The sequence below is a fragment of the Castor canadensis genome, chromosome 3 (genome assembly GCF_047511655.1).
Source record: "Castor canadensis chromosome 3, mCasCan1.hap1v2, whole genome shotgun sequence".
NCBI classification, from domain to species: domain Eukaryota; kingdom Metazoa; phylum Chordata; class Mammalia; order Rodentia; family Castoridae; genus Castor; species Castor canadensis.
Window position 1 is genome coordinate 189,844,144 of NC_133388.1, and position 24,076 is coordinate 189,868,219.

General features: G+C 39.1%; 1 protein-coding gene across 5 annotated transcripts in view; it reads right to left on the reverse strand.

Annotated features, from left to right (window-relative positions):
• Tmem71 (transmembrane protein 71) overlaps positions 1-18,049 on the reverse strand; it is a 36,143-nt gene extending 18,094 nt beyond the window's left edge. Inside the window, exons 1-5 of one of the 5 annotated variants that reach the window (XM_020180481.2) lie at positions 17,887-18,049; positions 16,254-16,335; positions 14,998-15,059; positions 11,767-11,973; positions 9,018-9,190 (exon numbers count right to left, since the gene is read on the reverse strand). In XM_020180481.2, coding sequence (XP_020036070.2) covers positions 9,018-9,190; positions 11,767-11,973; positions 14,998-15,035 — 418 coding nt within the window. In that variant the 5' untranslated portion in view covers positions 15,036-15,059; positions 16,254-16,335; positions 17,887-18,049. Of the gene's footprint in view, positions 1-9,017; positions 9,191-11,766; positions 11,974-14,997; positions 15,060-16,253; positions 16,336-17,706 lie in introns of all 5 variants that reach the window. The other 4 variants (XM_020180484.2, XM_020180480.2, XM_074069246.1 and 1 more) reach the window with 4 other exon arrangements.
• Positions 18,050-24,076: the final 6,027 nt, after the last annotated feature.

The following is a 24,076-nucleotide window of genomic DNA, read 5'->3' on the forward strand; positions in this document are numbered from 1 at the left end:
ACTCCTCCCAGGGTAATTTTGGAGACATTTAGTTTTGGTTGTCACAACTTGGGGTGTGTGGAGTGCCACTGTCATCTTGTGAACACAGGCCAGGCATGCTGCTAACATCCTATAATGTACAGGACACCAGACATCAGGAAGAACAATCTGGCTCCAAATACCAGTGATGTTGAGGTCGAGAAGTGCTGTCAAGGAGAAGACAGACCTTAATGTATAAGGCATTGTGAATACTGGGTCTCCTTAACAGCTCTGGGCAGTACTGACAAGTGGGGAACATATGTCCTGTTTTTCCTTGTTGTGCCTACTCTTGAATAAGCACCCTGATCTCTGACTTCAGAGGTCAAATCATAATTTATGATCTTGTAATTATTACATAAACGCATATAATAGATTAAGTATTTTTTGTGATTTTATTTTTGCTTAATGTCTGACTGCCTTACTAGACTGGAAGCTCCTTGAGAAACAGGTCACTTCATCTGTCTCAGACACCAACAATTAGTACCCATCCCTTACTTAGCACTTAATAAGATTTGTTAGGTTAGTGAATAGAGAATTCCCGGGAGGGTGGGCATGTGAGGCAGGTTGCAAGACCCAAAGTCTCACCTCAGCCTGTTAGAATGGGGCTACAGGAATTACAGACAGAGTAGATCACTTTTCACTCCTCTCCTGTACAGGCTAAGGCTGACTTGAGATTCAGGCCTTGAGGAAGCAGAATGGCCTCCTTGCCCAACCTGGGAAGGGGGTTCACTTTACCTATAGTCCTACACAGCCTCGATACTGAGCCAATGAGGTGGGACTTTGGGACTGGAATATTCCTGCCAACCCTCCAGGTTTTCTCTTCCCATTCTACCCATAACTTTTGGCCTCTTGACAAAGCAGTCTGTGAAAGCATGCTTTCCAGTTGTAATAGGAAAAGAAAGTGACAGAACAGGGGCATACAGATCATCCAGGAGCAAGCACACTGCAGAAGAGGTCCTGGACTATGCTATTGCAGCACTTGTCACAGTAGCCAAGATGCAACACCACCCTAGCATCTACCCACAGATGAACCAACAAAGAAAGTGTGGTAGTACATACAATGGATTGCCATTTACCTTAACTACAGAAGGAAATCCTGCCACTTGCAATGTGGCCGAACCCACTGGAAAGTGTGCTAAATAAAATAAGCCCGTCACAGAAGGACAAATACCACATGAGTCCATTTCTAGGAGGATCTAAATAGTCAAAATTCACAGAAGCAGCAAATACAACAGTGTCTGCCAGAGTCTGAGGGGCTGAGGGTTAGGTACAATGGGAGTGACAGAGTTTTAATTGTGGTAAATGGATGAGTTCCAAAGAGTGCCTACAGTTAACAAAACAGTATGCATTAAGAGGATAGCGCTCATGTAAGTGTTCTTTTACCCCTCCCCCGACATAGGGACATGAGAAACCTTTGGGTGGGTGTTGGATATGTCCATAACTTTGAGTGTGATGATAGTAACACTGGTGTGTGTGCATATATCCAACTCATCAAATTGTACACGTTAAATATGTGAAGATCTTTGTGTATCAATTATACTTCAATACAGCTGTTAGAAAAAGAGCAGACTAGATGACCCAATTAATACAGAAGTGAGAAAGAACTAGGCACATTCGTGGTCAATTATGTATTCATGAGAGGCTCATAACCAATCTTGGGAGATGCAGATGGGACTATCCGTGTACAGTGTTCCAAGGCTGTCTGGATGAAATAAAAAAGGCATCCTATGTGGAGTATTGAAAAATTTACACAGAATTTTCTAAAAGAATAGATGGCATTAAACAAAGAAACCACAAAAACCCTCTAACATTCAGAAATGACCAAGGATTTTTTTTCATTTCTGAAAAGTGATGATTTGATTCACATTTTCCCTGACTGACATTCAATTTTTTCCCAACCTTAATAATACATGAAAGGATTGGAATGCAGAATGCTTTTCAACAAATAGCTTAGTTGTATTATGTTGGGAGGCATTAATTTCATGTCCTTTCACTTGATTGCTTTAAATTCAGCAGTTTACTTCTGTCAAAAAGGGACAATTCTGTATCTTCCGAGCACACTCTCTACACCCTTACATGTAGAGTAGGCATTATCACTTGCTTGAGAAGCATCAGTTCTAGAGAAAACCTCAGATTATGAGGTAGGTGCCTTGTCTAACCTAGGGCTGGCAAAATTACAGCTAATGGAAGGTCCCCTTCAGTCTTCCCTGTGTGAATTCTCTCTTCTTTTTTTAGGATGACTCACAGACTGGGAACATATCCCAAATCCCAGTAGTGAGGTTTGGGGAGCTGAAAAATGCCATGGCTAAAGAATGAATTACAACTAATGAGAAAAGGTGTCTCCACGCAGCTGGGGAAGAGGTGAAACAAGGACAGACAACGCAGGCAAAAAGAAAAATACTCTCTTGCCTGACAAATGAAGCAAGAGAAAAGAAGCAGAGGAAGTAGGGTTTGACTGCATCTATTGCAGAGAGAGAAAACAGCAAATAATTTAATTTTGATTTCTCTGGGAGTCTTCTAACCAGGCTATATTTCCAGAAAAAAATAACTTGCTGATAAAAGTCATGGGGCCTTGGGTAAATCTGGAAAGCAAGAAGTTGAGGGAAGATTTGATTACAGCTGACAGCAGAGATGAGGTATTTCAAAGTCCTGTGTGCACCCAGGTTGACTAATTACTAATTTTAGAGAAGTGGTTTGGTTTGTTATTTGACAACCATGGGAATTTCAGTAAGATACCTCATGCACATATAACACTGATGTGGTCTCACTCCTTTAAAGTTCTTTGGACATATTTGGAAGAGGCAACTATAGGAAAACTAAATGGTAATTTCCAGATACACGATTTTGGAACAGTAGTTCTTAAATTTTAGTCATCACACATCATTTTCCTGCTCTTTGCCATTCCTGGAACTTTCTTGCTCTTAGTCACTTAATATCTTGTTCAAATTACCTCTTTCGGGGCTTTTATTTTAAAGAAAACTTTATATCAGTTATTTAAATATTCTAAATAAAAAGTAAATGTAAAAATAAAGAAGTACAATGATGTGCTCAAAGTCCAATCCCATTGTTGTGTTTGCCCTTGATCTAATGTCCACATATGAGGGAGAACATACGATTTTTGGTCTTTTGGGCCAAACTAACTTTGAGCACATGATAAAAGCTTTAGCACACAAGGGAGGGGTGAGGATAGGTAAGACACCTAAAAAACTAGCTAACATTTGTTGCCCTTAACGCAGAGAAACTAAAGCAGATACCTTAAAAGCAACTGAGGCCAATAGGGAAAGGGGACCAGGAACTAGAGAAAAGGTGAGATCAAAAAGAATTAACCTAGAAGGTAACACACACGCACAGGAAATCAATGTTGAGTCAATGCCCTGTATAGCTATCCTTATCTCAACCAGCAAAAACCCTTGTTCCTTCCTATTATGGCTTATACTCTCTCTACAACAAAATTAGAAATAAGGGCAAAATAGTTTCTGCTGGGTATTGGGGGGTTGGGGGGGAGAGGGAGGGGGCGGAGTGGGTGGTAAGGGAAGGGGTGGGGGCAGGGGGGAGAAATGACCCAAGCCTTGTATGCACATATGAATAAAAAAAAAGAAGTACAATGAGAATACATCCTTATTTATTTTACACTAAGTACTGGCACAGCCACTCTGAACCTGTTATTTCCTAAAAGAACTTAGTTAAATCAAAAGAGATAACAGCAAATGTTTGACAATCCAAAAACTATTAGGGCTCTATGCTAGGTGGTCTCTTTGGTTCTATCAGAATGGTGAAGGAATCTAAAACATGACATAGCTTCTCTCACTGTGTGATTCAGTGCTCATCTGCTGTGTCCCCAAGACATCGTCAACACCACTCCACACTTTGGGAAACATTGCTTGAGACATGAGAAAAGACTTTCCCAATGTGATCTGGAAAACCAGACTACAATCATGGAATGCTTGAGCAGGTATGTGCTACACAAGCAACCTGGTTCTGTGGCAGCATTAGCCAATGAGAGGAAGAGACAGCCTTCAATAGGAATAGGCAGGTGGAGGTGGAGATGGGAGATGCTGGTCAAAGGGCAGAAGATTTCCATCAGAAAGAGTGAATAAGGTCTACAGTTAGTAATCATGTATTGTACACTTGCAAATTGCTTAGAGTAGCTTGAAATGTTCTTACAACAAAACGCTGAGTATATAAGGTAATAGATATATGTTAATTAGCTTGATATAACCATTTCCCAATGTATACATATATCGAAGCATCACATTGCCCACAGAAAATGTGTATAAGTTTTATTTGGCAACTATAACTTAGTAATTGAAAAATGAAAGTTTGAAGTAGACAGATCCAACAGGAGTCAGTTAGTGGTTGTTGGCGATGGCAGGGAATAGGGAGTGACTTAATGACTATGGGCTTTCTCTTTGGGGGTGATAAAGTGTCCTGGAATTAAAAAGTGGTCGGGGTTGCATAACATCTCTTAGGACTATACGAAAAGTCAGTGAATTGAGATGTTAAAATAGTAAATTTTATGTGATATGAGTTATGGCTCAAAGAAAAGTAATGAGAGCGCCTTATTACTATAGGTATTGTGCCAATCTGCCAGAGATGGCTGAGAGTTGGTAAGATGACCTCTCCTTTATCTTCTGAGTGAAGATTCTATATAGAATTTATTTTCCAAAGACTTCTGAAGAAATACAGGATACTTGGGTTGACCTTTTTTCTTAGCCATTTCTTTATATTTTCTTCGCTTAGGAACTTTGATCGTCCAGGATCCTCTGCTCATTTGTCTGAGAGCCTTTCCCTGGTGTAGCATGGAACCTAACAGCAACACACTCAGACTTAATGCATTGGATCTTAGCTGTGCTACTTCCTCACTGTGTGGACTCATGAAAAGTATCTCATCTGCTCTATAAAGGAGGGATAAGAATGATGCGTCCTTCATAGGCTCTGGAGAGCTACAATGACTGCCATATGTGGATTTGGTGGTTTGGCACTGGTCCACATACTCATTACTATGAGGAAACATTCTCAAATTCTTTTCTTAACTCTCCTCTCTGCTAATTCACTCATTTTGCACTGGTTGACTCCCTTATTCCAGAGTCCTCTTTTACTTCTCAGATTGGTTTCCAAATCGATATCTCTAGATCCCTTCTTTTAAATTTTTCTCTCACTTCCTAACTCCGGTTATCTATGTCTCAAAATTCCCTCAAACTCAACTCTTATGGGATAAGATTCATTGTCTCATCTCCTCTCTTCACTCTGCATTTTTTTGCCTTTGTAAAGCTAAGGTGTATTGAGCAGACTACCTGCTTCATGTGATTTTTAATAAATTATTGCATTTCATCCTCAAAGCAATTCTATGTGCATTTTTTTGTGCATATGAAGAAATGGAAGATCAGAGAGGTTAATTAACTTTCCCAAGAACTTAGGTAGGAAAAAGTCATTCTAGGACTTGAACTCTGGTCATCAGTTTCAAAGACTATTCTTTTCATCATGTTATCTTCTAGGCCCTGGTGACTAGCAGAACTGTTCACACAATTCCCCAAATTTAACACATCCATTTTCTTTGCTTTCTCCCACTTCCTCACAATCTCAGTCAATCTGTCACCAGCCTGTCAATTTGACCTTGAAAAATATTCCATAAATCTCTTCCTCCCTTTCCGTTTCCAGGGCCAATTCCAAGTGTACTGTTTGGTTTTAATGGCTCTGAGCTCCTGCTTGCTCCTCTTCATCCAATATTCATCGTATGTTACTAGAAAGGTAACTTTGAAAATCCAAATCTGAGCTAGGTGCTGGTGGCTCATGCCTATAATCCTAGCTATGTGGGAGGTTGAGATCTGCAGGAGTACGGTTCAAAAACAGCCAGGGAAAATAGTTAGCAAGACACCCATCTCCAAAATAACCAGAGCAAAACAGACTGCAGGTGTGGCTCAAGTGGTAGAGTAGCTTTGCAAGTCTAAACCCCTGAGTTCAAAATGCAGTTCTGCATGGAGAGAGAGAAAGAGAGAGATCCAAATCTGATCCGTCCTCATCCTGCTTAAGAGCCTTCAAAATTATCCTGATTCATTAGATAAAATCCAAATCCTCAATGTGGCACAGAAGGTTTTTCAACCATCCACAGTCCAGCTTTCCAAGTCTACCCTCTATGTCTTGTCCCCTTCTTTTTAAGGCATCCTGCTTATGCTTTCTTGTCATCGTAGTGCACTAGAACATACTGGGTTTAAGTGAACATTTGGTCAAATTAAGAGACTGTTTCTTCATTGAACAAGCTCTTATTCTACTTTCAGAATGAATCTAATATCACACACACACACACACACACACACACACACACACACAAGTGCATGTAACATCTGTTAGAGTCTTCGTGGTATTGTCAGTATCAATTTCCTGATTTTGACAACATTCTGTAGCTGTATAAATTGTTACCAGTGAGAAAAACTGGACCAGTGCTTCAGAGGCCCTCTATTGTTTCTCACAATTTCATGTGTGTTTTTAAAATAATTACTGCAAATTTAAAAACTTAAAAATAAAATGTAATTTTTGAATTTTGTGCCCAGGAACCAGGTTGAGAGAAATAGCAGACATATAAAGACTACACAGTAAAAATGTTACGATTGTATTACATGACTCTAGCTGCTTGCTCTTTGGGCTTGAGCTATGAAGTACTTGCTGAATTTGACATTAGAAAGGACAGCAAAACCTTTTGTAGAAAAGATCAAAATCTGGTCTTTCAAACCAGACAGACCTGGGTCGAAGTCCAACTCTACCCTTTATAAGTCAAATGAATGTGGACAGTGTAGTTAACTCTGAGCCTCAGTTTTACTCTAACTATAGGAAACACAATAGCATGACCTAATTTTTAGGGTTTGGAAAATGAGCTGATATGTGAAAACAAGGCAATACGCTTAATCAAGACATACTGCACGGTGCCTGGCATATATGCCTTTGGCTTCTTTCTCTTCTTCCTAAAGCACACATTGGCAAAGCCTATTGACTCTGCCTTTGAAATATGTCCAGAATCCCACCCTTCTCATCACCACCCTGTGTCATCTTAGTCAAGCTACCATTGTCCCCCACACCAATCACCCCAACCTTCTCTTAACCAGTCTCCTTCTTCTGCCTCATGCTTGAGCTCGAATCTGAACTCAGAAGCCAGAGTTAGAGTGTCAAAGTGGAAATGGAATCATGTCATTTCTTTGATAAAATCCAAAGCCTTTGAGATGGGCTTCCAGCTGTCCTTGTCCCTCCTCACTGGCATACCCATTTCCCAGCAGCACATATACATACCTCTGGGCTGCTTTTCTATCCTTTCCTCTCACTTGCTCTGCCCCAGACATCCTCCTGGTGAACAGCTTTTGCTCTCACACTTACTGGGCCTGGATTCTTCCTCTGCAGGCTTCTACTTAACTGTTTTGCTCCTGATTTTAAGTCCATATTCAAAGTCTTCACAAGGAGGCCTCCCTAACCACCTAATGTAAACTCACATCCTCATCATATCTCCTTTGATTGTTTTCCATACCACCCACACGTTTTAGCATGCTCCTTCTCCAAAGAAAATGCAAGTTCCATGAGAACAATGGGTTTTTGTTGGTTTTGCCCTTCTCTGTGTGTAGTGTACAGATAGTGCCTAGAAGGTAGCTGGTCCTCAATGAAATCTTACAAGACTGAAGGAATGAATTTCAGTAGACTAAGCAACCTAAGAAAAGCCATAGATGTTGGAAAGAGCATGGTTCATTCAGGAAACTGGGGGCAAATTACAGTAATCAGAGTCAAATGCATTAAGGGAAAGAAAGATGAAGTTGAAGACAGGACAAGAGACAGGGGTCTGGGACAAGTGCAAATGCTCAGAGGGCCCCGAGGTAAGAAGAGCTTCATCCTGGGATAACATTCTGCTGTTAACATTTGAAATTCTCAAGTATTTTAAACAAGAGGCCCTGAATTTTATTTTTCAATGGACCCTACAAATTAAGCTAATTCTGGTTGAGAAGTAGGAAATATTCAAAGGAACTTGTAGGTTGTGCTAAGAATGACTAGGCCACATACATGTCTTGGAAAGTCTATGCTCCCAGCAATTTAGAAGAGGGAATGGGAAAGCTGGAATATCCAAGCTTATTCCTGACCAACTCAAATGTTACCTGCTCCTGAAGCCCTTCATCCGAGCCTCCTCTAGGCTGAACTAACTGCCTCTCTGGCTTTCCCTCTGTCATTCTCTCCACACTCTGCTTACAACTTAGAATGCTTAAGGTATTCTACTGCAATTATTTGCAGGAGAATTGAACCAGAAGTTTCCCAAGGTTAGAGCTATGCCTTTCTTATTCAGCTATGAAGATGTATGTTTAATATAGTGACACCCACAGAGCAGGCAATCAGAATTTGTTGAATGAATGAACAAATAAGAGAATATAGTTTGAGTATGCAACACTGTGTTTGTATGTATCCATACATAAGCACATATTTACCAATACTCCTATTATGTAGTGATTAACATATATACATATGTTAACCTATTTCAATAGAAATATATGTGCCTACATATACATATATGTGTATATACACACACATACACACATATGTATGTTTCTTTTCTTTTAATGAAATCAAGGCTTAGCAAAGTAACTGTTGCAGTGTGCCCAAACTGGGACTTGAACTCTAGGACACTTTCTCTAATACAGAAATCTGCATTAGATCTAAATTATACTGATTCTAAATCTAACTCCAGTATCATTTTTCCACCCATATGCAGAAAAATTCGAGATGTGCAAATATTTTCTGAATATCAGCAACTTAGTGATGTACCTGTTTAAAATCGGCTGTTTTGCATTGCATGAACACCTATGTATTTCAGTCACACTAGTAGTGTAGAAAAACAACAGTGAAATTTTAAATGTGGCCCATTCCCTCTATCAAATGACTGTCATCTGTGAATTGGACATCGGTCCAGGACCACATAGCTGCCACTCCCCATTTGAAAATGACATTTCACTGTGGGAAGCTAGATTCAAACTCACTGTTTTCATCAGAATGGTTCGTGTCCAGCCTTCTGACTCCTTCCAACCAGATGTCTTCATTTGGGGAAGAGCTGATATCACCAAAGATACTTCCATCCAGCCAGGATTTAGAGGTGCTGAGGTTGAAGAGAGAAGAAAAGGAACGGCGGATTCTCTTTTTCTTTCTAAATATTCTGGGAAGAAATAATGTAGCATGGCAAACAACAGTAGCAGTAAGCTTAGTTTTAAATCACAATCTGGTGACAATGCTTGATGTATAGAGTACATCTCTGCATCTCAAGTCTGGTCCCTTCAATAATTCTGCAGATATTTCTTAAAGTTCTGCTGTGTTCTGGGGTCTCTGATTGATTTCAATAGTACTGAGATAAAGACAAAAACCATGTCTACACAATGATCACAATTTACTCTGGGAGAAGGAAAACAATAATGCAGATACATCTAATGTTTTCCTAGAGCTTAGTCTTTGCCAGGTAGCTTTCTCTGCGGTTTACATAGACAACTCACAACATCCTCAGAACAGCCACATAATGCAGGTACTCTTCTTACCCCCAATTTTTAGGTCAAAAAAGTGAGGCCCAGCAAGGTTACTTGGCTGATATCACTCAGCTAATAAAGAGCAGAGCTGGTTAGCAAACCCACAGTCTGGTTCCGCAATCTCTACTCTTGATCTTCATGTTACAGTGTGGACATGTGCTCTGCACGAATACCTTCGAGGAGCCTTGAAAGTGTAGGAAAGGCAATCCTAATTGAGATCAAAGCAGGTTTTCTGGGATAACTGAGTTGTAAGTTGTGTAAGATGATCTGACCTGATCATTAGAGAATAAGTAGGTCTTTCATTAGATCATGCTAAGAAATGAAGCTGGAGAGGCAAAAGAGGCAGACAATGAACAGTCTTGTATCTTTTGTGGGGAGATGGGGTTTAATGTTAGCCAAAGAGAGACCACAAGAGAGTGTTGCGGGGAGGGGAGAGGTGGTGAAGTGGTAGGGTTTGCATTTCCCAGAGGCTCTTGGCCTGGGAGAATGACTTGGAGGAGCAAGCTTGAGGGCAGAGAGGCTAGTCAAAATTCACAGCTCAGTAACTTTTGTTTTGTGCCTGCCTGGAATGTGCCAAGTCCTGTGCGAAACACATTATACTGGTGAGAAATGCTGAGGACCTGAACTGAAGCCAAGAAGTGCAAAGAGGAAATGAGACACTTTTCCTATTATAACATTCTGCTCTTCTGTGGGGGCGTCTGCAGCTGCTCTCAGAAGATGAATTTTGATTTGGGTTTTCCCTTGGTGTTTAGATGGATTACAACAAGCCCTGTGCATCCTTATCTGGATGGTTCTCAGCCAGGATGATTTTGACCAGAATTTGGCCATTTTTGGAGACCTTTCCTTTTCATATTACACCAAGAGGAGGCTAATAGTGGTTAGAGGCCAGTGATACTGTTAAAAAGCCATAATGACCAAGACAATTGCCCACAACAAAGAATCCTCTGGTAGAAAATGTGAACTGGATTGTGGTTGAGAAACTACTTTATTTTAACTTTCTCTGCCATCAGTTTCAGGAAGCAGCAAGTTGATAAAAATAATAGAGTTTGTGACAATGGAGTAATTTTTTGTGAAAACTAAACACAATGTGATTACTGTAGCACTTCTATGCTGTAGCCTTGAGGAATGAAGGAAATTGACATAATTCCAACCTAATGTCAAACTCAGTCTAATCCAGACTAGATCAACGTACAATGGCTAACTTCCAAACATATGTATTCATTGTTACATGTCACTAAGATATTGCCATTGTTTGTTACACACCATCTTTTTGTCAATAGCTGACTGATACAATCCACATGTAGGTGATTTGAAGCAAAAGAAAGTAGATGTGATTACCCAAATTCACTGATCCGAAGTGACTCATTTATCTTCTTTCTCAAAAAAATGCCCTTCCTTCATTAAATGGTGCTACTATTCATCCAGGTGACAAGCCAGAGTCTTGGTTTCACACAAGTGCCCTTTCCTTGTGGAAATTCCCACACCCAAATGGTTACCAGGCCCTACCTTCTTACATCTCACTTATCTATTTTCCCGCCCCACTCTCCTTGATACTGATACTTTCTTTCAATGTATTGACCCTTGCTTTCAGTTTTTCCTATTCTGCTCACTCTCTACTTACATATTCACACTCTCACTAGTCCATCTTCACAGTTATCTCTCTAAGACTCAATTTGATAATTTGCCAGTAACACCTCTCTATCTACAGAAGAGAGCCCAAACTCCTCAGACTGATACTTAACTTTCTCCCTTCCACCCATGATTCTGTGCTCAGCCTTCTTTCTTTCAGGGTGCCTCTTCCCTTCCCACCCTAATTTGTATCATTACCAAGCTACTTGCATTCCCCTAATTATATCAGTGTTTCTCAGGATCCCGTGCCTGTGTCCTCTCCCCAAAAGTTCCATTTCCTAGTTTATTTTAACTGGTGTGCTACATCTTTTAAGACTTGAGTTAATCACCACCTGAAGCTTGTTTTTAGCCTGTTTCCCAAGTGAAATGGCGTCTTTCCCTTTCCCTCCACTGCGCCCCATGCAGGTTTCTCTCCCCATGTCTGTATCGATTCACTTCACTTTCGTTTGTTCTCACATTGATTGCCCTTTGGTTTCCACAATCTGGAGTAATAATAAGCTCCTTATAAGTAATTGTTGAGTGAATAAATGAATCAATGATAGTTGTAACAGACTCAAGATGGCTTTACTTAACATTCTTTACTTACCTAACTAAGTTCTCCTTGTACATAACACTGGTCTGAGAAGGGTTCAAACTGATGTTGCCATCTCCACCACAGAGGAAACTATCCTCTGTCCAAATGTAGTAGCCATTGGTGAGGAGTCTGGGACTTCTGCGGCAGGCACAGTGGCAGCCTGTCAGGGGATCTATAGTGCAGCATTCAAAGGAAATGTCACCATCAAGGAAATCAAAGCTACAGAGGGAAAAGAAAAATCCTCTAAGTCTTTATTCAGTGCGTGTAGCCACACAAAAGCCACATGTGAAGGAAAACCCACCTGTTCACATTCATGACTACCAATTACTTTGCAACCCTTAAAAGAATGTCACTCTTAACCTTCTGGGTTTTGACCACATTAAAATTTAGTGATTCTTTCTATTTTAACCTTTGGTGACAACACTGTGGCTAATCAGTTTCATTACCATAGGATGTATCTCTTGACAGTAATCCATTTTCTTGGAGAGAAACATTGCAAATCAGCCTTTCTGGGATGTTGGAAGCTCATTGCTCCATTCACTCCCCTTGATTTTAATGCCATAGGCCATGTCTTTACTCTTGTCATATGACAAAAGAATTGTGGTTTTCATTTTCCTCCCAGCTCACATTTGAGAACTGTTAGCTACCTGAAGAGTTTTCATATCCTGTGTGGGTCCTCTTTTACCCATACTAAAAGTCTTCTGATTCATTTAACTCAACTTGATATGGCACAGAGTGATAGTGATCTGTTCACTGCCATATCATTACTGCTTTCCCCTATTTCTCAGGTTTTAAAGCATTCTTTCATGTACCATGCATGGAACCCTGCCATTTAGATCTTTCTGTCCAGAGGAGATTGGGACTGTAAACTCTCTCATTATAGAATTATGTCTTTAATGATTAAGTCTAAGTCATGTTAGCCTGATTCTTTTATTTCTTTACCCACAGTCACCAACACATTGTTATAACATTGAATCCATCATCAACTTGCAGTATATTCCACATATTATTTAATATATATTGCCTCTTTCAGACTTTGTGGCCAACTTCTTTGTAGAAAGTAAGTATATAGTGAAGACTGAGAAAAAAAGGCTCTGCATCTAGAGAAAGCTAGGTTTATACTGGGAGTTAGAATCTTGATTATGCTACTTGTTAGTTGTTTATTCTCTCGAAGACTAATTTCTATCTAAACAGGAATCTGTACAATAAAGGGTTTTCAAAACCAACCGCACAGAGTTGCTGTAAGGATAAAACTTCATACTTTAATAGAAGGTTGTTAACATGTATGACTTCCATATTCTAAGTGTTCTAAGCTAAATCTATTGGCTACTATTTCAGTATGTGTTCTCATAGTTTTGTCTTCTATTTGAATTATAGCATACTGTACTCAATGTCATTACATGAATGTTACCATTGGTGTTTATAGGTCCATACTTCAAATCATTGATGAAATATTAATAGTACAAGTAGAGACCTGGGACTCTGGAAACACCAGGAAATGCTACTTTCTAGATATGCACTAAACCACTTCATAAGCACATTTTGCTTAACATTCCTCCATTAGCAGATAAGAAAAGGGAGACTCCAGTAAGATGTTGATTGTTCAAGATCTTAAGGCTGAGTGAGAGAGACAAGATAAAGAGCTACATCTTTTGCCTCTCCCTTCTCCTTTTCCCTCTTCATCCATTCTGCATACTCAGAAATTAGTATGGTAACAATAATACACTGGACACGTAGGAGATTACAGATATCTAGACCTATATTTCTATCTGCATTCTAATTTTTGAGGTTTCTACTTTTAACGAATTTCAACCACAATCTCTCTAACCCCTGGTCATCTCTCTTTTTTAATGCCCTTAACATTGACTCTTCTCTTTATGGTAAACAAAATGGAGATGAACAGCATCGAGACTATAGTAAAAAGAAAGAGATGCAACTCCAGTAATATCAAACATCTTAAGCTGATTACACATTATCTGTAGATCTTGACTATTGCTTTAATTCTACTATAAAAATTGTAGTAGCTGTTTATTTTTAGCAGGTCCCTTCCAATTGGCTTCAGAAACCCAACCTCATCACAAAGCCCAGCAACTTGCTCAACTTCTCCAAGACCAAGTCCTTTCTTGTCTTGAGAGATGACTAACAAGGTCTAGAGTTTATGCATCCTAGGATAGCACAAAGGTTGGATGAGGTAGGTTAAGGGACAAACACCACTAGGGCCTTTAGAGTTTTTTATGTAATTAAACACTCATTGATAGGTTGTATAATGTCTCTCATCTGTCTGCATATCTTGCTCATCCTTTACAAAATTTCTGATTTTTTTCAGCTTAAAAACCTATACTCAATATATGTGCTTATTATTAATATAATAGTATTTTAACTGATATTATGATTGAACACTTACCATTGATCTGGCCCCAAATTTTGCCCTTTGTCTACTCTTCATAAATCTCTTTAAAAGTTAAGTATCATTATTACCCTTCTTGTGTAACAGGGAAAAAATAAGATGAAGAAGGTAAAATTATTTGACTATTTTACATAGATAATATGCACAGAGCTAGGATGCAAACCCTAGTTAGTCTGACTCTTAAGATAAGAGTTCATTCCACTTTTCTGCTTGGTTTTCCTTAGCTGACTCATTTGGTAGTATCAGGAGACATAGAAGACCTAGAATTTATAGGCAGGTGCAGTTTCTAATATCAGTTGCTTGATCCCTGTATACTATGGCATATTTCACAAAATGCTGGGGGAAATTTCAGCTGATGTCTGTGGAAGGAATGAAAGACAAACAGAAGCTCAGAAAAAAAGAAAGAAGAAAGAAAAAGCCGAGACTCTATTGTAGTACTTGTACAAAATAGTAGAATCTACTTATATAAATGGAGCATAAAATTGGTCAACTTGTACATGGGTGTAGAATACTGTGACTCTTGTAAAATGAGACAGGAAGACATTGAAGAGAACATCTATTTGATAAAAAAATAACCATCTATCAGTATTCATTATAGCTTCTTCATTCAACAAAGAAATAAATTACACATGCTTATACACTTACACTAAAAAGAAAAAAAATCAATCCATCCTTAGATTTAAGCAAGTTTTCATTTTCTTTGGGTATAGGGCTAAAAATACATAACTATACAAAGCCTGGACAGATAAAATGGTATTTTAAAACCAGGACAAAATAAGACAGGCATGAAGGGAATTTGATCATTTGATTCGGTTGAGAAAAACCTCATACCATACCTTGGGAAAATGCACGTGGGGGGATGGCTCTCTAGCATGTTCTCTGTCCATTCTAGAGGGATCTGTATAAGAAATGGCAGATGAATTTTTCACACCTCACCAACATGCACAATCGATCATCAACTGTGTTAGCACATAAGGTGTGAATAGCTGATGTCCCAGTCTCAGCAGAAACATTCAGAATAGTGCAGTCATCCAGCAAACGAGCCTGACACAACTTGTCACTAAGCCCCTAGGAGAAGCATGAAATGATTTTGGAGCACCTGTCTTCTGTCTCTTATACTGTACAGTGCTTTAGAGGTTCCTTGGTGTAGGATGCAACAATAATAAATCATTAGCATCAAACTGAGCTTAGAAAAGGAAGGAAGAAAACATCTTGCATGAAGCTGGAGGAAAGTAAAATCAGTTACCCAGAGTGTAATTGTAACTTACTCAGTATTGTGAGAAATTCAATCATTGGCCCTGACTCTCTCTCATCAGTGCGTTTAAGATACTTCTACTCTAAGGTAATGAGCAGAAGACTTTAGCAGTGAAAAAAAAAGTTTTGGGGTTTTGTTCACATGACTTTCCAGTGTATGAAGCCTGTGAGTAATCTTCAGTAAACAGAGCATCCACTCATTTTTTTCCAGGTATGGCACTGAACTTCACATGGAGAGACTTGCAGCTGATAGTCTAAACTCTAAAGCAGAATTTTATCATGTGCAGTGATGGTACCAATAAGTCTAATAACCACCCTCAGTGAAACTTGATTCCCTCACAGTCAATTACTACCCAAGACAAAGAAAGGAATTTAGACTTTGGGATTGGGCTGGTTGGCTTGTAAGGAGAAAATTGTGGGTGTGTGAGGGAGGGTTAGAAGTGGAGTTGGGGGAGAAAATAACAAGAGGAAGGAAGAAGCAAAACCACTACCGTTTTAACAACGCCCTTATTTTCTGCAAGTAGCTATCAAAATCACTTAGCATTTTTTATAGACAAACAGTTTTGCATCTTAATAGTAGCTGATAAACAATCTCCTTTCACATTTATGCACAAGCATCTAAAAATGGTGATTTTTTTTCCTACTAAAAGGAAAAATACCACATTTCTCTCAAGGAAAGAAATGAAGTCAAAATCATTGCCAAAGCGCACCCTGGCATTTAAGAAGCAAAGCTACTGACAGATGGTTAATGGTCTGAGTATCAGCAAAATCAAAGCAAGGAAATTGCTGAAAGGAGTCTAATCATTCAAAAGATAATTGCGCATAGCAGTTCTCCTACATTTATTTGCTACTGGTGTTGACATCAGTTGAGAGATTCAGTACATCTTGGGAAGGCCGCTCGTTCAAACTTCACAGATTTTCTGCAAAAGATGTTAAAAAAAAAGATGGACTATATATTAAAAATAGAAAAATGATGCCAAAACAGATGGCATCTACTAATTGCACTAGTCAGATTTGTTTGCTGAAATAGTACAAAGATGGAGGGTTGAAGGCAGGAGACCAGATTGCAAGACTTCAGTAGGGTTGGGTCTGCCTCAAAGACTTGGTATTCTGTTTCCCATTGTCTTTCTTAGCAAGGCTGATGAATCTTTTTCTGTAAATAAGGGCGGAATTTTTTTGGACAGACAACATTTAACAAAGGTTGATTTGTCATGAAGATAAAATAGTGTAAGTGAGTTACTTAAGAAATCTGAACACATTGATTGGCTCTAGAGCCCACCTCCTGCCCCTCCCCCCTCCAAAAAATCTTATTTGTATTTAAATCATTTGGCACAAATCAGTTTCATTATCAAGTTGCAAACACTGCTTAGGGAGGGATTGGTGTCTGTCTTTTGCCCAATGACTTAAGTCATTGACAAGTGGTCCTAGAAAGGCTCCATGGGTTTTTTTATAGCTGTTATAGCCTGTTATCAGCTTGGATATTCCTAAATAGCATAAGTGGCATTGAGCTAAAGATAATATTACACTGGGAAGATCTCAAAACTGTTCCCATGAACATATAATTTGTCTTTTCAATTACAAATGAATCACGTAACAAAGTGTGTAGTTTATGTAAACTTTGATCACTTACCTCATCAAATAGTCTACCTCATGGTGACCACTGAGCTTTGCACAGTGATGGTGCACTCTCTTCTGAATTACAACCACTGCTCATGGGAAAGCAATGATAACTAGTAATAGATTTTTTGAAGCATGATACAATTAATCTAGTATTTCTAGAACTCCAAATTATTTCAATAAAGTATATACAAACCTGTTAAGAAACATATAATCCAGCTTACAAGAGCCCTTTAAAGGTTAGAAATCTTTAGAAAATGCTAGAAATCTCTAGCATTCCTTGGAAAATCTTTAAATTAAAGCACACATTTATAAAATCTCATTTGTTTAGAATATAAAATAATAGTTTACCATCTAATCTATTAGTATGTCACTTGTCATTTTCATTTTTGATAAATACGTTATGAATATACCCAGCCCAAATTACCCTACATTAGTTTTGCTCAACTATGAAGCTTATTTTTAAGTGAGCAAATCCTGCAACAGAAAGCAAGGTCTTATTGTTTTATCTTACAAATGTTTGTAGCTGTTTACAGACAGTATACTGACAGTTAATCAAGAATTAGTAACAGTGAACACAACTTCCTTTACAACTCTACAACCTTTCAAGAAACAGACTGTCTACCAGTTTCATCAAAGCAACACATCTGTTCTGAAAAATAATTTGCCCATACATGTTCCTTCCAGAGGGAGTCCCCGGTCTCTTCTTCCAAATGAGAAATGACAGAATAATTACTGAAATACAAAGCTTCCTGTGGCTGACAGCAGAGAAATTGAGGGTTGAGAAGTTGTTCAGCTGAAAGCAGCATCAGAATGTCAACAAGTGCAGAAGTCCTTGATAAGAGGAGTCCTACCCTCCTGTCTAATGGGCACTACACACACCCCTGCTGTGTGCAGGCATCTGCAGAGAAGTTTGGACTTCAGTGGCCTCTTATTTTGGGCGCTGTTTCCTTGAAGAGAAGAAAGTGTAGTTCTTAGGAAAGTCAGCCTTACAGCAATACTTGTTTTCTTTCAAAAGCAGCCTGCGTAACCAGCGGCAGGGCAGCAGAATGAGATCATACTTCCTGTTGGGCTCTTGAACTGAGGAGCCTGGTGAGGATCACAGTCGCCTGGACCAGCAGCCAAGGTTTTGCAGCCTATGTGTCAGGCCACTTAGATGCATCAGTTGCTGAAAGATGCTTTTCTGAGCTAACCCATCACTGTAAGCAGTAAGAACAGGAGAAAATCTCTCAGCAAAGCAACTCTTCTTGTTTGTCAATGTCTAGTCACATTCAAGTATGATTAGTGCATACTTATGTTCTTTTGTCCAAATCACTTAAATTCATGAAGGATAATATACTGATACTATTAAAGTCAGAATACTGTTAAATAATGGGACCATGGTTTTATGAAAATTTCTAGAGTGGCAATGTCGATTCAACAAAAGTTGGATTTAAAAAAACACAGTATGGATGGCATTTTACATTAATGTTTTAATAGAACCTAAAGAACTTGACACGCTTGTACATCCCTCCACACTTGTGCTATTTAAGTGATGAAAGAAATATTCATTCCAGGAACAGTGAGGTCACATTGGGTGCTAGAGAGAGTGTAGGTTTAGAAGTTACACAGAGGATCAAACTGTCACTGTACTAGCAGTGTTATTGACCTTGTGACTTATCTTCTTCGAACTGCAATTTTCTCAAATACAAATGTAATAATATATGCTTCATAGGATGGCTTGGAGAATCTAGTGAGATGAAAGAAATGAAAAATAACTGAGTCTTCAGTGCAAATGTGCCAGTCTGTAAACCCCCTTTTTTCTCAGACCTTGGTTGGTCAGGTTGGCAGAAAAGTTTATCCCATCTAATTCTCCTTCACTCCTGAGGTTGTACAATATGGAAGGATCTTCTATAGAATGGGACTCAGTCAACCAAAATTGTGAGGAGGATTCAAATCCTGGCAGGACCCCTCCCTGGTTTATATTCTTAACAAGCGGTAATGATTTTATCAAATGTGTTCGAGCACTTTCTGTAACTCAGGAGCTGCACTAAACACTATATATATAAGACTTCATTTAAACCTCACACAGTTCTACAAAGTACATGGACAGAAGGTTAGAGCTTACATAATGCTCCCTCTCATCAGTGCCAAGGGTCAGTGCTGGAATTTCATTGCTGAGGCTCCATTGCTCTTCTGTCCTCAGGCACACTCATCTCCTGCTTTGAATCTTGGAACTTAGTGTCGTCTCTGCCCCTGGACAGATAGCCACAGGCTTTCTTCCTCTCCTCCCTTAGTTCTGTGCTCTTCTGCCTCCTGTAACTGACTTCCCTTCCACATCACTCCTCCTCATTCTTCGCCTGCCGGACTTGATTCCCTCCTAGAACATCTCAGCCTGAAGCATGCCCAGTTTTTTTTTTTTTTTGTAATGATCAAAAAGATCCTTAGCTACAATGTGAGCTTTAAAGGGATCAAAAATGTTGTCATTTTCCCCCATTTCTATTATAGCCCCAACATCAAGAAGAGTGCATCTCATATAGGAGGTCATTGATTCATATTTACAGAATCAATGAATAAATTAATTAAAGTCCAGGCAGATCTGACTTCAGAACTCTTATTCTGCATGCTAGAAACTGGTGTTTCTAGAACTATGTTTTGAGGAATTCTCAATCCCCCACTATTAACAGAGACTGTATGTGTGGATGGAGAAAATAAAAAGGAGTACATTTCCTAACAAAAACCTTAGCCAGGCACCTATGGCTCATGCCCATAATCCTAGCTACTTGGGAGGCTGAGATCGAGAGGATTACAGTTAAAGGTCAGCTCAGGCAAATAGTTTGTGAGACCCCCATCTCCAACATAGCCAGAGCAAAACTGACTGGAGGTATGGCTAAAGTGGTAGAGCAACTGGTTTGCAATTGTGAAGCCCTAAATTCAAACCCCAGTTCTAGCCTCTGCCTAAATAAAGAACAAAAAGGTCCTAGGAAAAACAGACTTTAAAAAATAGAGGTCACTATGGACGTTTTAATGATATTTAGCCTTGTGACCACATACAGGAAAAATTGTTTTACCACCTCTTAAATTATTTGCCTGGAGAAATTTTTGGCCAGATAACATTTCCCAAGACCTGTGTTCCAGAGCAGTATTTCATACATTCCAATATACTGTGAATCACCCAGGAGTATGTAGAGGCAAGTAGGAGTGAAACAGCATTTCCAGCTAGTGCTTGGGAGTAGCCACCACTTCTGGGCCATAGGATGCTCTTTATAAGCAGGATGCGTGAGAACACTTTGGAAAATCCTGCTGTGTATTGTTGCAGTTGACAAATTAATTTAAAAATACCATAACCAATAAACATACCTGCTTGCTTGCTTAATCCTCATGTACTTTTGATCTCTCTTCCTACCCAAGTCTCATCTTTCTCTTGTACTTTGGGTTTTGTTACTTGGCATCACATTCTGTCCAAAGGCTCAAGCCAAAAAATTGGGAGAAGACAGTACTGTTGTCTATGTAGGTCTTGAAGATGACATATTCTCTATCTCCATCTTGTCTTCCAGGGCTCCAGCTACTGCCTTTTTCTGCCTGGATTTCATACCAGCATTCTGTCACTTGGCCTCTCTCCAATACATTTTCCAAATCACAACCAGAATGATCCTTTCCATTTGACTATCGGATTATATCACTCTTCTAATTAAATATGTCAATGACTTGCCACTGCTCCTCTTACTATTTTATCCCTATAGCCTGTGAGGCCCTGTGAGGTCCAGTTCTGCTTATTTTCCAGCCTCATCCCACATCCATCCCACATTTCTTCTCGATTTAAATGATACTGAATTTCTTTCAGCTTTTCTTATTCAAGTTTGGTCTCATCTCGGGCTCTTTGAATATGTTATTCCTTTGTCTCATCTTTTTCCCAAATAACTCTTTCTCTAAGCAACTTCTCTGACTCTCTTAGACCACATTATAGAGTTCAAAGCTCCCTGTATTTTTCCTCTGAGCAGGTATCACAATTGCAGTTAATGAATCAAATTTTTCTTAATGTTTGTGATAATGCTCCACTCTGGGGTTTGGATTCATAAGAACCATGCTTTTCTATTGTGGTAAAATAGTGTCTATAATTAGCATATAGTCCAGTGCACAGTAGGCACTTAATAATATATGAATATGATTTTCTATACTCTATGTCTGGCTGGACTTTTTGCCACACATGGTATAGAATTTTATCAGGGCTAAAAGGAGACACATGGGCCCAAATCCAGAAAGGCTGGTTATCTGGAAGGAGTTAGAGGTGAGCCACTTTATCACAGTAATTATACTACAGTAAAAAATCAACCTCCAAATCTTAAGAGGTTTATAGCAATACATTTTTATTTCTCCATGTGGTAGCTTTGTAATGTGTCACCTTGGCTAAACTACATTTCCTTTTATTTTCTAGTCAGGCTGGACCATAAGAGCAGTATGTGTAAAATTCAAAAGGTAAAAATAAATTAGGAGCCATGCTGATTGACTGAAGGCCAAGATAGGGCAGACTCTGTTGTGGTTCATGCACATTTTCATAGATCTTTTGCCTCACTGTGTGGACAGAGTCCAAAGCTCTAAACCTGACTAGATCATTCGATCAGCTTCACAAATCCTGGACCAGAAGTGGGTGTGAATCTGCCACAGGACCATTAGCTTCTCTTCAGAGCATCCCTGGCAGTATGTGTGGGGTTCAGAGATGTGAAGCTGCCAACATTGCTGCCAGTGAGAGATGGCTTCAGGTTCTAGCTGTTTCCTGTGGATTCCAGTTTTCTCTCTTCTCCCCTCCTTCATGTTTATCTTCTGATCTTGACCAATGGCCCTGTGACTTTCAGTTCAGTGCTCTTATAAGAAAAAAGCAAATTTAACTATTTTACCAGAGTGCATAATCCAATGAGACTCAATCCCTATTTCAAACAATTACGCATCATATCTTATTCCTAGTTGCCCTTCAGTTTTATTAATATGCCTTGCCCTATGGTGGCTGCATGTTGGCTGTAGCTCTTCTCTTTGTGACATCATTTCAGGAGGAAGGCTGGAGGATCAGCTCCTTCTTCATACAGAGGGGAAAGTACAAGCAAGGTGGGAGAAAGACATGGTAGCTTTTAAAACTTCTTTTTTTTTTCAGAACAGGCATCTGAAATGTTCACTCACATGTCATTGGGCAAAGCATGTGTCATGACCAAGCTCAATGTCAGTTGGGTAGGCTAGTACAGTCCATTTGTTCAAAGCACTGTAAGTCATAGAGCAATGGGTGCAGAGATACAGTAGATGTGGAAAACAAGAGGGAATAATTTGGAATGATCATCTAATTTAATGTAGTCCTCCACCTTGGTCTTAGATATTCATATCCCCACCTTTCACTTTCAAAAATGATGTATTCACTTCTCCCCTGAAGACACCCCCAAATGGCCATTCAGTCATGCTGCTAGACTTCAAATCCAGGATCTGATAGTAATCTCTATGACAAAGTGGTTCCTATTGCTATGGAGACCTCTGAACCATCTTTCCTGTTCTACCCAACATTTGATACTGAAACATGGCAGACTAACTTCCACCCAAACACTCCCATTTAAAAAGGGCAGCGGTGGGGGTCACATAGTAATGGCTAGTCCACAGACACTATGAAACTGCAAGGTCAGAGGCAACAAGAATCCTATACCCTGTGGGTGGGGAAATGCTCCTTAACAAAGCCCTGGTTCTGCTCTCTTGTGTGTCAACATAGTCAGTTATTTGTGACTCTTGGCTCTATCCTCTGCAAAGTAAAAATGTTCCTTTTTCCATTTCCCTCATTAGCCACCTCCAAAGGCCAGAAACTATGCCTTGCTTGAAGGCAGAGCAAATCCTCAACTTATTTCCTTCTTGTAGAAATTGGAAAATGGGAAGACACTTTGAAACCTCGAATCGCCATGATGCTCTTCACACCAAAGTGGTACCTCATTCATTGTCTATTGTATCATAAACAAAGTTGAAATCTTTTGTTCTTCCTGTTTTATCCCATTAGTTCCCTGTGCCCTTATTCACACCTATAATTCTTCTAAGACACACCTGTTTGTTTTTAATTGCTGGTATATTGAATTTATTAATTTCTTGGGTATCTGTCACGTATTGCATGAATAATTCATTGGCACAGTCTCTGAAGAACTTTCAAATTATTTTTGTGAGAAGTAGGAGATTATGTTGTCTATATAAGCTACAATTAGATTGTGGAATCAGAATATCACTAAGAGTAATACGTAAGAAATATGGGACCATTCATATTACTGGGATTAGGATTATACATGTCAGCATTTGGAGAACATGATACAATCCAATATCAATTGTATACTAAGAACATCAAGGAAATCAGAAAAATGGTAAACCAAGATAGATTTGTACTTAAACTGGCTCACTTTAGTCTCCCTGTAATAACAATGAAGCATCTCATGTTCAGATAGGGTTGTAAGTACATCTCTCATGAGTTCTTCTGACTTTTAGAATCTACAATTTGTTGTGACACTTTCACCATTTGCCTTTAGATATGACTTTCATTGTTTCACTTATTTTGGTGGTTCTGAGCTTTGACCTCAAGGTTTTGGCTTGCTAACTAAGCAAAAGTTTTACCACTTGAACCATGCCTTCATCCCTTGACTTTCTTGTAATTGATAGTCTCAAATTTCTTTTGTTGCAAATGTGTCCTTTTAAGATTTATTTATATGATTTATATGATATTTACTGCATATGACTGTAGTCGAATTTCTGACTACATCTGTACAGTTTTTATATCCCTACTGTTTGCTCAGGGCAAATATTCAAATTACACAATTTTTGGGGAAGAGAGAGAGAGAGAGATTAAGAAGTGGAAACTGGCATACAGGATGGGGATCTAAAGAGCTAGAGAGATTGATTAGCTAATGAAACCCTTAGTAAAAGTCAGTAAAAGCTTACATCCTGGGAGGCAAGCATAGTGTTTGATTCATCTCTGTACTTCCCAGGGTTGTATGAAAAGTATGCAAAGAATGCTGAGAAAATATGTGTTTTCATGGACTTTCAAGAGAGTGAAACTGG